Below are 18,581 nucleotides of genomic sequence, written 5' to 3'. Positions count from 1 at the left end.
TCACACTGTGCTTCCCTAAGGCATGCTTTTCTAACATCTTAGAAAATAAGCCTTCATATTTTCTTATTCACAGAAATTCATTATTTCATAAAGGAAATGCAAATACAAAGATAATCTCCCTAATCTTCAATGTCAAATTAGTTTTTTTCCCTTTAAAATGATTCTCACAAAGGGCTGTTATTTCTCTTTTCTAATGCCTTCAGACTCAAAATGCAACTCATAAGACAGAATGCGATTTATTTCTATTCTGTGTTTTTCCTTTAAAAAGTAATTCACGTTTGAAATTAATAAAACTAGAGATCATAAGATCCTATCCCATCATATGGCACCATGGCATTTGAGACATCGCCAGAGGCAGAAAGCTCCTTACACTTTTCCCACCAATCTTTCTCCAAGGAAACAGGTCACAAAATTGAAAGAAAACAATGCCATGCCCCTTTTTCTGAAGCAGATTGTATATCTTCATGTGAGAATCACTTGTATATCTCCAAAGAAGAGAACCAAAGACCTGGAGATGACAAAACTGTGAGGAAACAGACCAAACCATGTTCCCAGTTTACGGAGGGTGTATCACACTCACTTTATCCAAGCGCACTCCTCCTCATTTGAACCACTCCTCTTCACGCCTAAGCACAAAAATACAGAAGCTGTTCTGCCTCTCTTGGCTTTCTTTTTCAAAGGTTTCCATGTCACATAGAGTTTGTCTTTATAAATCACCCTGCCATTTCTATTGCTATGTTGTCACATTTTTATTAAAAGGGCCTCCTCCTGATGAGTACACTATAGATAGGTTACCACCTTAGAGATGGAAACATGCTGGTTAAGTTTGCGTGTCTGAAAATTAACTAGAATATAGCTAACACCTGTAATGCATGCTTGAGTAGCTGACAAGACATGGGAAATGCCTTATCTACTCAAGATACATTTTGTATTTCTCCATTATTACCTACTAGATGCTAAAACCCTAGGGCAGAGATTGCATTTGTTTTGTTTTTTTAACAGTTTTGAGGAAATGATGGATTTCATGTATTTTTAAAATGGGGCAAAAAATAACCAATGATGGTTAAACTAAACAAATGACTAACTAAGCAGAGACAGGTGTCACACTTATTCATTAGAATATCTACCTATACTGTAATTTTTAAATCTGAACCATTGTCCCCTTAGGTCATTGAGTTGTTTTTTTTTTTTAAACGTGGTTTTAGCTAAGTAGCTTCTAATTATTAATTCAATATCCCAGGTTTATATTAACCATAAAGTTAGCAGATGTGAATATTCAGGCCATTGGAAAGATACAGATGGTCAGATATGAAATCTAATATTTATATCAACTAAGAGTATGGGTACAAAGGCAATGTTTTCATATTATATGAACATGTGAATACAGTGTTAAGGTTTTCATTTGATACTGCCAGTCTTCACAAATACTGACTTGACTCCTGAGGTCATAGTTTCTCTAAAAAGAAATGGATTTGCTACAATAGAATGCTGTGATTTGCATATTGAGACCATGAAGTTCAGAGGCATAAAATAAAAGCCAGGTGTGATGACTGACACACACTCTTAATGCTAGTATTTTGGAGGCAGGTGGATGGATCTCTGTGAGTTTGAGGCCAGCCTGGTCTGCAAAGTAAATTCCAGGACAGCCAGCACTGTTATAAAGAGAAACCCTGTCTTGGAACAAATACCAGCCTCCCCACTCAAAACAACAGGTAATAAAAACCCAGACTGTTCTCCTTTACACTAAACCCTAAGACTGCAAGAACAGTATTGTCAGGGAACTAAATTTGCATTCTGGATAAAAATTACATTTACATGTCATCTTATTGAGAGGGTACCCTATTCACAATCCTGTTTGGAGTCTTGAGTTCCATTTGGAAACACAATGAAGATTATTTCAAATATCCCATATTGTGTCTTGCCATATATGACTCTGACTGATAATTCTTAATGAACTAATGTTTCAATGTATAAATCAATTCTGTATAGTGTCTCTATGAAAAGCAGAGATTTATATGTTACATCAAACTCAGCTCTTATGCAAAATGTTCCATGCCTGAAGCTGCACCTTGGCTCGAGTCGTCTGTTTCTCATGCTTGACAGAACTTGGCACCATCAGCTTTCTTTTTAACACAGTCTCTTTCCATTCCCACCCTACACACCCTCCCTGAAGCTCCTTTAGTTCAATAGTGTACATTATCATTTTTCCTCAGATGCCCATACATGCAATCACCAACAGAGACAACTCAACAACTTAACACATTTATAAAAACACAGAAAGTACCTGGACATAGGCTCTGCAAGAGCGCTCTCTTTTCTGAAGCTGAATCCATTAGGACAGCAGATTAAACACAGAATAGAAAAAACAAGTTAGTGACAGAAGAAAAATAAAAGAAAACATCTACATAAACACCTTACTTTTTGATTCACAACTTTTATAGAAGAAAACTAAGGCTCTGCAGCAACAATATAGCAGCCAAAAACCTTTCTCCAAACAGTCCACCTAAAAACCAGATGGTGGAAAGCTGTTGATGGAAGGAAACCTTTGAATATATTTAGTAGAAATTAGTACAAATCAATATACATTCATGTGAAATGATCCAGGTCACATCCAGTTAGTTATTCATTTATGAGCCACTAGCAGAGACGTAAGATGTTAAGTAGATTATGCAAAAGGTTTGGAACTCTTTATTTTAAAGGAGATTATGTGTGACTTTCAAGACAGCCTAGATGCTTGATGTGTGTGTTCATATTATGTGTTCATTCATACCTTCAAAAATGCCCATTCACTGTGACTACTTTTAACCCTCTGGGACAAATATCAAGAGTCAGATAACTTGAGATTAACAGAATTTGATTTGTTTCCTGACTTGCGGCTTCTTTTATTTCTTAGAGAATTGAGTTTGACAGTCTTGGCCAAAGTAGGGAACATTTTAGAAACTAGTGGGGGTAAGAAGCTTGATTTAATTTCCTTTTGTTGACGGAAGTTTGTATTCAGGCCCAAAATATTTTCTCCTGGTGCTAAAATGAACAATCAATAACCATTCATTCACACTGTAAAATGAGTGACCCAAATTTTTATAAATCAGACTGTGGGATTTCATATTTCCCCCGGGTTTTTCAGTTCCCTTGGTCATTAGCCTTGAATTGTAAAACAGAGTTTATCCAGTGTTAGGGAGCAGTTGCTCTGACACTTTTTTGTGGAGCTAGCTGATACTGTAGCAAGCCTAATTCATGCTTCCTTCAATGAGGGAGCAGTAACTTTGCCGAAGAATGAAGTCAGGAATGAGTGCAAGTGAATCACCAATGCTGTCATTCAGATCACTGATTCACATCACAGTTATGTAGGACTCCGAGCCCTCCAGAATTTCAATGTGGAGTGCAATTGATTTGTACCTAGTTGACTTTGCAAATCTGATGGGCTGGAACTGCTTCAGGAAAGTTGGAACCACAGGAAATGAGAGCAAGCCAGCAAGCACATGAATAACCTTTGCCCTCCCATCTCCCTACCCCTTCATGCAAATTAACATATGACAAACTGCATTATATAAACAATTGAAGAGAGCCAAATGGGAAACAAAAGAGAGTATTAAAAAGCCCCAGGAATGGAAATTTGCCCATTATGTAGTTATTTGATATTCAGTCTAGGCAAGCTGATTAGCTGGAGCCAGTTAGAATGTGACATTAATTGCCAGCTTTACCTGATAGCCTCAGACATCAACACCACTTTTAAATAAAGATACAAAGTATTGCAATAACAAATCATGTTATGATATGTAACATTAATAGAAATCAGTACTCCCAACCCATTATGATGAGAATAGCTGGCAGCCATATTCATTAGTAGCATCAAGTCAGCTAGGGTAATAACACATTAAAGTCACAGCATGCCACACCATATAGGCAGCTGTGGACTATTCCATCAGGGGCTTGGTTGTGATTCTATCAGGATACAAGTGGAAAAATAAAATAAAATAAAAAAATAAACCCTTCTTGCCCAGCATGACAAAGAAACCTAATTCATTGTATCTAATAAATAAAGACTAAAATTGCATTTGCTTACCAAAGAAACTGCAGCAAGAGCTATCTGCCAGAAAATAAAAAATATCTGGCTTTTTAATGTTGAAAGATTATTATATAAGAACACGTTTCCATTTGAATAAGTGGCAATCTTACCCCACCAAAAACAGAGAAGTAAAATCAGTAAAAGACAAATCTACAACTTTTTTCAGTCAAAATGCAAACGTTTTAAAAATGAATTTCCTACAGGAGCATTAGTCTTCCACTGTCAAAAGCTTTTATTTGTAAAGTTGGAAAGACTATGTTAATAGTCCATGTCATTGAACTCAGCTATGCCATTTTGAGTGTCTTCGTTTGATACTGACCATTTGACACTATGATATTAGTCTACTGTGTAGTATTTAGTTTTACATATATAAATGATATTCTTCATAAATATGCAACATGCATTTTTTGTGTTTACAATTTTATAAGATTCTGATGTGAATAAAATGTCTATTAAAATATTAAAAATCATAAAGTATATTTCCTCAAATAAAACACTTAAATTTGCCTATTTAAAGTTAAAAATTTCAGAAATAAAACATGCAAAATTTCATCTGTGATGACACAAAAATCTAAGTCGTTTAAAAATTAAAATGAAGTGTTTATTAAAATTCAATATCTTGTCCTAGCAGTTTTTTATAAAAATAATATTAAGTAGGTTAAATTGTCTCATTAAAAAATCCAATGGGAAAAACATCTAATGGAGTTTAACTTTCTTTTGTTAAAAATTTCTAAATTTCCACTTCATGATTTAACAGTCAATTACTTTGAGAGAGGAATTTATAGGTTACAGGAAACAACCAGTTGCATCCGTCTACACTAATTTTTGCTACAATTTAGCATAAAAACAAAATGAGAAAGAAATACCAAGTGTAGAATTGCAAATACAAAACACATATGACAAGACTGGCACATATTCCTCTAAGTAAAAAGTCAAATCAGGTCATAATTGAGATAGTAAAGTCAACTGAATGAAAGTATTGGTTCCTTTTTGAGTCATGCAACTTGACAGAAGAAAGAAAAGAGATAAGCCAGAATGTCTCAGTGATTTTACTTCAAACTGAAAGACAGACACAGGTGAAGTTCTCACCTTGTTCAAGCTGCGGGCCGCACTGTCTTTACCCCCTGGTGTCAAATTCCTGAGCTGTACATCCAGGAGACCAACCAGCTGGTCCATGGCGCGGACTGAGTAGGTGATGTCCCCGGCGTTCAAATGATTTCTGGTCTGTTCGGCCAGCTCTCTAGCAATATTGGCAGCTGTTTCTCCAGACTTTAGCTATAATTTTAAATGGAAGGAAAAAATATTTCCTATAAATTCTTCCATGGGTCTCCTTTAGCAATTATCTTTGTATTTTAAATTAGAATGATTGAGGCAAGAGTTTTTAGATCCCACCCTCAGCTGACAGCACCCCCACAATGTTTGCTGATAACTCATCATTTTCTTTGAAGTCGTCAAGAGGCATTTTGAGGAAAAGTTCTTGTAAAGATTATTTCTCACCTCAGTCATTTGGGTGGTTAAGCCTGTGGTGTGTCCCACTATTTTCTCTGTCAATCTCTAAATTGGACTTCGGAGAGAACTTCTTGTGGTCCCTATTCTATATTCTCAAGAGGCTTCCCATAGTTTCCTTTATGGCAAGATAAGCACTGATAGATTAAGTGAACACACTGGTTTCTAAGGTCTGTGAAATCCACTCTCAGTAAAATCCTTGCTTTCCAAGTGTTCTTGATCCTCTTACAAAACTCCTAAGAAGTTTCCTCCCAGTACATCGTGTAGCAAATTACTCCCAAGTTTCTTGTATTTTCCCTTTCTGAAACATGTTGATTTTTCAAATATATTCTTAAGACAATATGAAATTATCAACCCTAATGATGTTAAAGGAACTAAAGACAATATTCCATGACCTCTTGAATATACTTGGAAGCCTTGACAGAAGTAAGTTCACTCAAAAGAATGATTTGAGAAATATTTTAAGAGATAAATAAGTTACCAGTTTATAATGTTCATTGTCTTTTTTTAAATCCTTAAAATTAAATTTAAATAATAATTTGAATTTGCAAAACAATACTACAGTACATTTTTCACAGTGAAGAATGCAATGGAAAAACTTTGTAGATTCCACTTCCCAGAGAGTGTCTTACATGCATGTTTCTACACTACAACCCACTCGATATCTATTTAAACATATCAGTATCATTATTTAAGGATTGGTTTCCTTGTTCTCTCATGTTATTATAAGACTACCAGTATAGATTATAAACAAACAAAAATCTTCTATTTGTAAACTATTTCCCAATGATTATTCAGGAAAACACAAAGTGATTAGAGCAGTAAGTGAAGTAGGGTTCACTTGAGTATGCTTCATGTTCACACACCAAACATTTAAAATGAACCCATAAAAACCCTGAATAAATAAATTGAAGTGATCAGAACATATACATAATTTACAATCACATTCTCACACATGTATAAAAAACTAATTTAAAGATTAAATATAATAATAGCAAGCACTAGAAAGGTTATGGAAATGAATGTCACTCCTATGAATACTGCCAAGAGTGTATAATTATAGCTCCTGTGTAGAGTAAACTATTGGTGCTAAGTCTTACGGCTATTGGGTATAAGAAATAATCACCTGATGCCAAAAAATAAACATTCAAAGATATCCTATCAAGCTTGTACTGAAATCAAAAGCAGTTATGACTATATAGACTTGCTCAATTATAAATGTACAATGCCAATAGTTTAAAGCCATGAGGGTGATTAGTAATGTTGAGATTAGTCTTTCAGATACACTGCTAGAAGCATACTACTTATAAAACATTTCAAATACACATTTATATTTCTGAGTTTATATATTTATCTATATCAATACACTTAAGCTTGGCCAAAGCTTGAAAATTCAAAATAAAAGAAAAATCCTTATTGGGAATATCTGAATTTATAAAATGTTTTTGTATTATAGAAAAACATTAAACTGTTGTTACTGTTAGTAAAGTTATTGTTAAAGTACAGTTAGTCCTTGTTTTGCAAAAATTATTAAAATGACATTAAGCAAACAAAAACAGAGTACATCAGTTATAATGTAATGGGTTCATAAATGTCTTTGGGATCTTTACATTTAAAATACTTGTAAGATCAAATAAACTGCATTACAGAATTCAAGGGTAGCTATGCAACAAATTTATTATCTATCAAAAGACCATTCATGGAATTACATCATGAAATTACATTTAAATGGCAATAAAGTGACCCAAATGAGATTTTTTTAAATTAACAATTTAAGACTAAATGCTAGAATCTAATGAATCAATAAATTCTAACATTCAGTGGGCTGGGAAGGTAGAATGTGTGAGATCTGGACTTACTGCCAGTACAGAAAAAGAGGTGGGGAGAGGAAGGGAGAAATGGAGGCACACAGAAAAATGAGAATGGAAGAAAAGAAAGAAGGAAGAAAGAAATGTTAGTATTAATTGATTAGTAATCAAGTGTTAATTGTGAGTGCTAGTGACACAGAGGAAAGCAACAGGTCATTGAAAGTGGTAGAGGCTGCCTTGTCATGTGTATGTAGCTTTGAGTTCTATGGTCCTATGGAGTACTTTGCCAAGTTTAAGAATGAATTTCACAGACAATGGGTAATTATAGAAAGGAATTTTATTGTAGGATTGTAAGTGGAGTTCAAAAGAAGGAAGGAAGGAAGAAGGAAGGAAGGAAGGGGCGAAGGAAGGAAGGAAGAAGACCAAGCTTTGGGCAGCAGTATGAGGTTCCAGAACATGCTTTACACTATTGTATAGGCAGTGGAACTCATTTATAAGGTGTAAAAGAAAGAGAACAAAAAATAAAGCAGGAAGCAGCACTCCCTTCTTTGCGTTTTGTCCTCTGGCCAGGACAGAACCAATGACATTTCAGGACAAGAATCAATGTCTCCATCTCTACAGCTGCTGAGCACCTGTATCTCTCATTCTTATAAGCAGCACATTAACTATTTGAATCCAGTATTCTGTCATGGAAAATGAATCCAGGTAAACTTGTCAAAAAGTTTGCAAAACTCTTCCTGTGTTCATGAATATATGAGAACTTCAGTTCTTATAATCTTCCAAAGCTCTATCTTTTATTCAGGGTGGCATTCACAGATCATGGCTTATACCTCTACATTCTCTATTCTCATAATAATAAGCACAGTTTTAGAACTATTATTGTTTTTTGTTAGTCATCGTGCTGAATTTTGTTATTATTGCTATTGTACTATTTTTGTCTATGAAGAGATCTGGCAGATGTAATTCAGGAGATTCTATTGTGTACCATGGTGAAAAAAAAGCATGGGATTACAAATCAGGCCATGTATATTTTTCAGTAACAGTATTTTTAAAACTTCATTTACAATAATTAACACTCATAACATCTATTAGTGGCTACTACAAAAAGCAAAAGATATCTAACCAAGAAATAAATACACAGCAGCATTTGTTATTTTTATATTGCAATTCCATGTACTATTTTTGTTGAAGTGTATAAGCATAGTCTTCAATATTATTATATCACTGGGTTTGAAAATAAGATGCAAAGATGAGTTATAGTACTATTACATAAAATTAATTTTTTCACATACATTTGTGAAATATGGAAAACAAATGATTATTAAGTCAAAATATAATGATTTCCAACATAAAGCCTAATAGTAAATAATCCTACTGTTTATATATGTGTTGATGAGAAAATGATGCAGTCATGGGTGCCACTCAATCATTAATGGGTTATCTTAAAAATAGTAGCCATACTTAATTTTCAAGGAGCATTTGCATTAACGGGGTGAGGTAGTATGAACCTGAAATCCTAACTCTAAGAGGCAGTGCCTAAACAATCACTACAAGCTCCAGGATACCTGAGGCTACACAGAGAAACCCTGTTAAAAATCAAACAAAGGAAAAAGTATACTCAGAAGTCTTTATTTATGCAGACAAAACAATCCCTATGCCCATAAGAACACTGAAACTAAACACTATAAAAGTTGTGAGAAAAAAATGTATGTGAAAATAAACTTTCTTGAAGTAATTTTTAAGTAAACTAAAATTCCTACAACCTTTGCTTCTCTGTGAACCTTAAATGGAAAAAATATTCCTGAGAAATTAAAAATGTCTCATTTGCCCTTGAGTCACTTACATTCTACTACTTGGGATCTTCATGTTATAGTTAGAATGTGAAATGTCCAGCAGTACTTAGTTTTCTACTATTGGTTCTCTCTTAAATACTGTAGTACCTTAAGAATGTGTTCTTTGATAGAGAAGCTGGGTTACCAGGGCAGGCATTACTGTTTAAGAACTCAACCCTGGTACCTGCTCAGTCCTCTTCCTGGCTTGCTTGAACCTACCTCCATGGGACCTCATGCCTGCCATACCTTCCCTATGGTGATGGAGTCTATTCTTAAACTGAATCAAAACGAACCTTTCTTCCCTTAAGTTGATTTTTCTAAGGTGTCTGACCAGAGCAATAAGTAACAATAAAAGAAAAAGTTGACTACCTGAGTAATGTACATGAACAGAGATAATATTAACTGAGAAATGTAATGACAATACACAAATGTTTTATGATATACTCTGAGAATACAGCACAGGGTAACAATTCCTTGGAAAGGAAATGGGAGGGCAACCTCAGGCATCAACTTTTTGAAATCTTAAAAAGTAAGTCCAGTATTGTTGGGTGAGATGGAATGCTGGAGAGTCTTAGTGAGAAAGAATAGTTTAGGAAGTAGGGCATTGTATGCTTTTTAAAAATATGAAATAATTATGGTTGGAGAAGATAGACTGCTATAGGTAAAACACAGAGAAATAAAAGTAAGCCAGACATTATGACACATACCTTTAATCCCAGCACTCAGGAGGCAGAGGAAGGTGGATCTCTGAGTTTCAGGCCACCTGGCCTACAGAGTAAATTCCAGGAAAGTCAGGGTTATACAGGAAAACCCTATCTCAAAAATAACAAACCGCAACAACAAAAACAAGAACAAAAAATGCATAGTTTCCTGCCTGAAGACTCTAATATTGATAATTACTAAGGACAACCCTTGTCCAGTGAATTGGCCTTCATGTGAGAAGGGTAAGTATACTGTGACAACTCTGTCTCCTGCCATATCTGCTGCTGTGGGTCAGATTCCACTGAGTTCCATTCATGCACACAGGCAGGTTGGTCATTTAAGAAATGTTTTGTCCCAAACTATAATATCCAATAATTTTCACTGCTCAAGGTTAATGATATTAATTAGTTATGAGGACTGGAGACACCAAATCATGAGAGGAGTGTAAATAGGTAGGACCCAAATTCCTGTAAAATCTATGCCTAATCCCAGAATAGACACAAATATTCCTTCTATTTAGTAGGTCATTGTTCTACGTCATTATTCCATTCTACATCTACCCCTTGCCATGATTTGTATATACCATGGCCCCCAAAGACTCCCAAGACTTAGACTTCATTGCCATTAGTGGACTCTGGGTAAAAGTAATTAGATCACAAGGACTAATCTTCATCAATGGATTAATAATACTTTGATTTTGAGACTGAATTTCAATGTCGAACATTCACTATTATCCAATTTGTACAGCTTCTGATTCTGCTTCCTGAGAGCTGTGTTTAAAAGTATGAGTCACAATGTTAGATTGTCAGAACATGGTCAAAACGATGCTGCATGGTGATCAGTGCCTTGGAGAACTGTCAGGGGGGCTCCAGGAAAAGTCAGAGGCTTTTGACCTTAGGTGACTTTGTTCCCTGGATTGTTCTTGGTCCTGTGAAAAATACTTACATTCAATTTATAAGACATGCTTATTCTTGTTGGATGTCAGAACATAGCTATGGAACAAATCTGGTCAGTGTGCCCTGAATCTGGATATGGCCTTCAGCCTTGCTTTCATGCTTTCCCAAATATGATCAATAGTACATGCCATGCAATTGTATTTAAATTGGTCTGTCCTGAGACAGTTCTGGGAAAGGGCTGCTCTGTTAATATCTAATATGTGCTTACTGACATTAATTTCTGTACTGCTGTGTTAAGGTCTGCAAATATAGCAATGAAGATGATGATTGTTTTTAAAAGTGCCTTAATTACTAGCAGCAGGAAGAGTTTTGAAAAACATCTCTGCATATACGTAGTTTAATGAATGGAATACAGAAACCCTGTGAAGTCGAATTGTAAGTAAGAATTTTACCTGGAAGGTGTGAGGAGACAAACTAATCTAGGAAATGCTTGTCTGAGAAAGGTTTAATTTGAAATGCAATAGAAAATAAGAGATTAGAAATAGAGGCAGGTGTGGGATTCCAGGGAGAAGGAGCTGTCAGCAGGAGGGAGGAGCATGGAGCCTAAGTCTAATTGCACCTAAGGTACTAATGTAGCTTGAGTTCAGGCAGCTGGAGAAATGACCATGGATTAGAAGAAAGAGAACCTGTTTATGAAAATGTTGAGAGAAATAGGAAGGTGCTATCCAGGTTTGAACTCAAATGATGCAGTAATGCATTAATTAGCAGACTCAAAAGTGAAAGAAATGAGGCAGGAGTGACTGGGTATGGGATAGGCTTTGAGGTGTGGGGAGGGGGTCCTGACTGAAGATGGATTTCCAGGTCTCCTATCTACTATATGTGGGGTGGGAGGTAAGAGTGACAGGTTCTGCTTTAAATAATTTGGTGGTGGCACCATTAGCTGGATTTTCTCACAGCTCCCAAAATCTGAACTGAGTTTCATGACCATATATATTTTCCTGATGACCCTTTCTCACATTCCCTCCACTTGCTTCTGAAAGAGCTCTATGATAACCTTATTTTTCCTACTTTAGTTGTGCATTACAATGACTTAATTCTATATTAAAATACATACATTTTTAATCTTGTTTAAGTCTTTTTTGCAGAGGCATATTTGAAATAAACCTATTCCTAGCTTAAAGACCTCATTAAAATGCCTCTCAGGTTTTTTTCATTAAATGTTACTAAGTTATGTCTTATAAATACAGATATATACACTGAGAAATTTCATGAGTTTTAATATGGATTAGTAAACTAGTGCCAGTATTGATGTGGTAGGATTATACACAGGACTTAATCACTGGAGAGGAACCCAGATGTTGGCATTTAGCACTGAAGATACTATGCTGATAAGCTGCACCCTTTTAAACTTTGACACATACAAATATAATTTTTAAAATAAAAATTTAAATCACCTTGAAAATTTTATGAGATTTATTTATCATCCATTAATAAGGAGTTTAAAAAAATGAAGAAATTCCTTTGTATGTTACCATATAGGTACTATTTCTTTGAGTGATCTATTTGACTGTATATCTGAGCCAAATGAGTATATGGACATATATTGAAGTTGCATATATTGAAGACGTGGAAGTAAATTAGCTAAGTCTATAGTTTTAGTAACCACGGGGTTGGTTTTTCTTGACCACCACCTTGTTTGAATCTAGAACCAATTAATGGATAGGTCTCAGGGAAGGTCTGCAAGGGTATTTCCAAGAAGGATGAAGTAAGTGAGGGAGACCCTTCTCCAGAATAAGCAACATCTACCCATGGGGCCCAGATACAAAGAAGCCCAAGGGCAAAGAGATGTTGCTCTTGCCTGCCCACCTTCTTTCTTGCTAGTGAGTATCTATGCTGTTGTTACTACTGTAGTGGCCATGATTCTCTGACATTGGAAGCCAGCTTTTTTTGTCTTCTAATGTGGACTAAAGAACTAAGGAACACTCCATACCTTTAGCACTAGTTTGGGGCTGCAGAAGCATCAAACTCGGTGGATCTAGTATCAGCCTAGTGGACTGAGCAAGTATTGAGTTTTTAGCCTTTCCAGTGGGTAGACAGCCTTTACTGGACTGTGGATTTCCTAATGTGTCAGCCAGTATAGTATATCCCTTCCCTCAACATATATTCATTCCTTTGGTTCTGTTCCTGTAGGTAATACTAAGCAGACTACAATCTCTGCTAAGATAAGAAACGATTTACATGCATTCCATTCTATCTCAAAGAAAGTTAAAATACAGCCTGTAGGAAACAAGAGACAGGATTTAGCCTTGTGTTCTAGGGGAAATAACTGGATTATTTTTGTATTATGAACTTGGAAAATTATACCTAAAGTTCAATACTCATCTTCAAAAATCCTAGGAATAATACTGCAATATCTCAAAATCTGCCAGTAACTTAAGTACAAACAAAATAAATGGGACATGAATTTGTTGGAAAGAAAATGAAACCACTACGCGATAATTCAGCCAGATCTTTTTCACATAATTATAGGACCAGGCTAGGGAGTGGGGAACATACGTCACTCAACATGTACATAGTATAAAAGCTGTTTGAAACCATCATATTACAGATTAAACTGGAAATAGACTAGTGAGGTAATACAATAAAGAGCACTCCAAAGGTATGCAAACTAGAAAATATAGATTCCATTTTTGAAATGTTGAGTTCAATATGGAGTCTGAGTTGATGCCAGAGATAATTGTATAGTCATCATTAAAAGGGATGAATTCTGACCTACCAAGTTTCTTTTCAATAAAGAAAATATTTTTAGTCAATTGGAAGCTATGTCTAATCTAAAAACATCGAAATGCGTAAGTATTTGTCTTCCTTTTAGTTTTTCTTTGATCCATTTATCCATGTTTCTAGCCATCCCTCATATTTATGAGGTTCTCTTTCCTCTTATATTTAGGCACAACCCCCTCTTTGGAATGAAGATCTGCTAGGTATAATTTCTTCCCATTTTCTGTACAAGGTGTACTTTTTAAATTAAGTTTGCTTATAAGGAATTCCTTTCTGAGTTTGTAGCATATTCTCTGTCATGAATGTAATCCACTCTTTATTGTCCCATAAAATTTTATTCTTTTACTTCATGGGTATATAAGTAGCCCAAATTCATTTGCAAGTCCTAACCATCAATATTTATTGCCTGTTTTCTTCATTCTAGATTGACCAGTGGGAGAATGGCATAATTTATTTCTTAATGGAAATAAATAAGTTTGCTTTGTTTACTAAATAAAGTTTCCTAGTTTTTAATTATATAATTGTCATCTATAATAATGCTAAATAAATATTAAGCACACATTGCTATTCAAATTAAGGATCTACATTATTTTACAGATGGGCAGACTAATGAAGAGGTTAATGTCTCATCCACTAGAGTTCAGCTATAAAAATCCTCAGGTCAGTGCCCTTTCCATCCAAGATGTTCCTTGGCACTCCTAAGGGGGGAGTAGTTGTAACGGTATGTAAACACTGAAAAAATTTGTATGAGATGAAACTGATGTGATTAGAAGGTGGAGCTTGAAGGAAAGGAACCGGACCTTGAGGTCACAGCCTTCATAGATGGGATGGGCAATCTTAATGAAAGCAGTATTGAACAGCTGCTTAACCTGAAACCTGGCCCTCATCGGAAACTGACTCCACTGTCAACTTTCCAGCCTCCAAAACAATAGAAAATAACATCTGTTCTTCATAAGCCATCCAGTCTAAGAATTTTGTTATGATAGCCAAATAAGGTAAGGCAGGGGGCATCATGCTTCAGGGAACTTTTCACTCCCAAACTTTCTATACAGATAGACAATTATTCTGTTTCAGTGAGATGGGTGGCAGAGGAGCAATATAATACTATTTTTTCCCTTCTGCCGTCTAACCTAGCAGGAAAACAAAACAAAAAGGCAGGAAAAAAATATATGGGGTAGGTGATCATCAAAGGAGATGCTATGGGAGAGGTGGAAATTAAGGAGGAGGAGAGATGGGGGAAAGGGGAGTCAGGAATGGGGGGAAGAACTCAATCCTGGTAATTATCATATTCAGAGTAGCAGATGGAACACATACAACCAGAAGGAAAGGGTGGACAAATGAAGAGAGCCTGCTAGTGAGTGCATGTGGCTGAGAAAATGAGTGGCCGAGTCACAGGCTAGCCAGTACACATGTAAGCCGAGTGTTTTAAAGACAGAGCAAGCAGTTGAAACCGCTTCCCTGAGCTTCCCTCTTGGAGACTGAAGGAGAGAGCTCCAAAGATTCTTCTGAGGACTTTATAAATTTAAATCATTGTTATGAATTCCAGTTGACTAAATTCTTTAATTTGAATGTAATTATAATATATCCTAACTCTATAGACCCATCAGGATTAAACAGCAATGCTCTGGATGAACAAGATCTATTTATTATAAAACAAAATATCTGCTCCATGAATCAAATGGGCAACAGATGTCTGGTCTTTAAAAGGAATTATCTCTTTTGTCCTAAGATTAGCCGGGCTGCAGAGGAAAGTAGGGAATTAACTATCATTATCAGTTCAAGTCACCCGGCAATTTCTGCAGTGAAATAGCCCAACCATATTCAGAAATTATCATGAAAACACTGAGCTTTCTAGGTGAATTATTATTGAATTTATATTAACCCCTGGGCTAAGTATCTAGGGAACTTTTTTTTAAGTTGCTAATGTAAAAAGATGTGCTGCTGATCTCTTAGTCTGGTCACATCCAGTGAGAGTTATTTGCCCCAGGGTCCGAGCTACATTGTAATCCAATCAAAGGACATAAAAGCTGTGGCAGGAACAGTGCTGAAATTGGAGAAGTGTCATTATGAATAGCAACAAGTATGGAGATGCCCATGCGGGAGAGTCAGAGTCAGTAAAGCCAGAGTTCTTTCTTGATCGAGGGTGCACAGATAGTTATAGCTCATTTGCCAAATGATCTGGGGGTAGGTATTCATGGATTATTATACGGAATATTACTGAGGATAAGCCTGCCTAAAAACAAATACAGAAAAGAGTAAATGGCACAGGCAGGCTTTTAGGAAGGCCATTATTTGTAATATTTTCAGGGAGGGAAAAAAAAAGTCAGAAATTCCACAGCATGGCTAATGTGCCATAGAAGGACTCTCCATTTTAGGAGTACATAAATCCACATAAATTGCCGTAATAAGGATCCATCCCATAGCCCTTTTGGCATAAATGCACATCTGGTCTCTGTTTGTAATGAAATCAATTCAAAGCCCCACAGCGCATTAATAATAAAAATGTTCAACATATTGCAACCGAACAAGCCCTAATTTGAGTCTGAAGATCCCGTCACACATGTGTGTACTTTTAGCACTGATAGATGACTAGCTTACACAACATTCAGCAAGTGGCTTGGATTCCAGAAGTAGTGTTTTCTGTTCTATTATTTCAGAGGAAAAATCCATATGCATGTATACTTAAAATTTTTGTTTGCCAAAAAATTACTTTCTTGATGGGTAGTGCCTCATGGTATGCTAGAAATGTGACTAATAATAATAAACCTACTATAAATAATAATGCCTGGCTAAGAGTAAGTTCATGGGTTTGCAATTTAAAAACAACAGAATCCTGAAATTAGCACATAATGTGTTAGAGGTTGTCTTTTTAGTTTGAAATTCTATTAAAATTAGAGGACTGCTGTAGATTAACTTCTAAACTTATATAATTTGTTTTTCAGCAGTAGTCATCAACAACCAACAGGCAGGGCCTGCTAAGACTTCCTTGTAGGTTTCATATTTACCTTCTGTGTTATATGATTGACCCAAGGAGAAGAACAGTTGCTGAGATCTGGTCCTTGGGGATCCCATATTCCATCAGGAGCAAGGCATAGGTAAGTTGATACACCTACAGAAAGAAAGAAACACTCTGCTTTCACAAGCAACCCTGATCTCTTTCAGCAGTGCAAACTGCCTTTGGATTAAGGTGGTCACTGTTGCTTACAGGATGTGTCTGGAGCAGCAAGGCTGGTACCACTTCTCTTTCAGTGAGGAAGCGATTGGCCTTCGCAGTAAGAAAGAGGAAAGTCTTAAATGACATTTGGAGACCAATGCAACAGAAACTTTAGAAACAAATATTGCCATTCCTTTTCAGAAAGAAAAAGAATGGTGCTGCGTTTTTAAGCACTTTGCTAAAAAAAAGGGGAGCTCTTATAAAAAACAAGACCCACTGGTGTTCCCAGCACCCTATGTATTGTGGAATCTAGAATGACATATCCACATGGTTGAAGAAACCAATGTGCCAAGACAGTCCATATGAATATATGGACATATAGCAGTTGTATATTTATTTCATTTGTATGTTTGAGGAATAACACAAATATTTTTCAGTGTGTTAAGTCTTATGAAGGTGAGCATAAATGTCAAGCAAAACAGTATATTTGTCTTAAAAACGGTAGCTATGACTGCACCTTGGGAATTTTATAAATTATGGCAGAAATCAAGCAGATTCATAGTTACTTAGTTCTTAACTATCTCCTGGAAGAAGCAGAAAGGATTGCTCTTTAACAGATGCTTGTGAGTGGGAGGCAGCTCCTGATAGTAGGCTCATGAGCATGTCACATGCCTTTGGACAATAGAGAACAACTACACAGTTGGTGAAAAAGATATTCATGCTTTCTCCCTTTTTAAATGTAAGATGTGACCAATGGTCATGTACTGTAGAAGTCCACACAGCTCAACTTCTGCTACTAACCCACCATTGAGAAATACAAAACAACCCGGATACAATTCAATGACAATGCAGTGATTCTGCAAGGAGGACCCGGCTCTGGGGAACATCGTCTGAGCCCCAGAACTAACATTAAAGGAAAACCATTACTTGAGGGCATTTCTACCAAATTCTCCCTGTGACTTTTGCAAGTTCTGTTATCCAATGCTAACTATACAGCACCCATTTGGTTGCTCTCATAACCTACAAATCTTAATAAATACAAAAGATGGTAGCAACAAAAAGAAGCGAACACAGAGGGAAGAAGACAAGAGAAGAGAAATAAAAAAAAAGAACATAATAGGAAAGAATCAACACAGAATCAGAGCAGGCCTGTGCTAGGCTGGCTGGGGCCGGCTCACCTATCGTTCCGGCTGGGCAGGGCTGCTTTGCCACTTGCCCCTGACGGGTCTTGAACCACATTATTTCCCGGGCTTCCACCGCTTCACAGCTCTCTTCCACAGCTGGAATTTGGGAGGCTGCAGAAGGCAGGTGTGTGGTGATGTCATCCAGCACCTCCACGGCTGGGGACGGTGTGCTGGTACTGCGGTTTCTTCTGCCTGGCAAGGATGGGGTAGTACTCCTCCCAGTGTTCCAGGTAGTTGTCCGCAGAGTGGTGCTGGTAGTTGTGCTTCCCATACCCAGGGGTCCTGTGGTAGAAATTCCTGGAACACAATTGGAAAAACAAAACAAAACCAAACACCTACATTGCTTGTTCATGGTAGGACCTCAGGAAGTTCCAAGATTAGAAATCACTTTTATTTGACTATTGAGAATGTTAAGGCCCTAGAAATCCATGACCTCATTTTCGTTTCAAACATGGCAAAAACATGCCAGCTATGAGGTGTCAGAGTGCTATTTGAGAACCAAAAGATCTATTTGACTACTGCCAAATGCAGGCTTTTCAGGTTGTTTTCTTTCTCAACACTAATCACAGAAAACAAAATCACATCACAGTCGGACTCTTTGTAAACTTCTTAATGCTTTCTGAAAACAGGGATTTAAAACCTTAAACCCTCAACT

The 18,581-nt window shown here is 36.3% G+C and overlaps 1 protein-coding gene across 26 annotated transcripts in view; it reads right to left on the bottom strand.

Annotated features, from left to right (window-relative positions):
- Adgrl3 (adhesion G protein-coupled receptor L3) overlaps positions 1-18,581 on the bottom strand; it is a 748,011-nt gene that overhangs the window by 165,388 nt on the left and 564,042 nt on the right. For 22 of the 26 annotated variants that reach the window (XM_013112010.3, XM_013112019.3, XM_040747278.1 and 19 more), the window contains 4 exons: positions 17,921-18,223; positions 16,594-16,697; positions 5,156-5,341; positions 2,285-2,323 (listed from right to left, as the gene is read on the bottom strand). In XM_013112010.3, coding sequence (XP_012967464.1) covers positions 2,285-2,323; positions 5,156-5,341; positions 16,594-16,697; positions 17,921-18,223 — 632 coding nt within the window. The remainder of the gene's footprint in view (positions 1-2,284; positions 2,324-5,155; positions 5,342-16,593; positions 16,698-17,920; positions 18,224-18,581) is intronic. The other 4 variants (XM_013112013.3, XM_040747275.1, XM_040747277.1 and 1 more) reach the window with 1 other exon arrangement.

This window comes from Mesocricetus auratus, unplaced genomic scaffold, assembly GCF_017639785.1.
Source record: "Mesocricetus auratus isolate SY011 unplaced genomic scaffold, BCM_Maur_2.0 Super-Scaffold_100006, whole genome shotgun sequence".
In the NCBI taxonomy this organism is placed as follows: Eukaryota; Metazoa; Chordata; class Mammalia; order Rodentia; family Cricetidae; genus Mesocricetus; species Mesocricetus auratus.
This window is presented reverse-complemented; position numbering and strand designations above follow the sequence as displayed.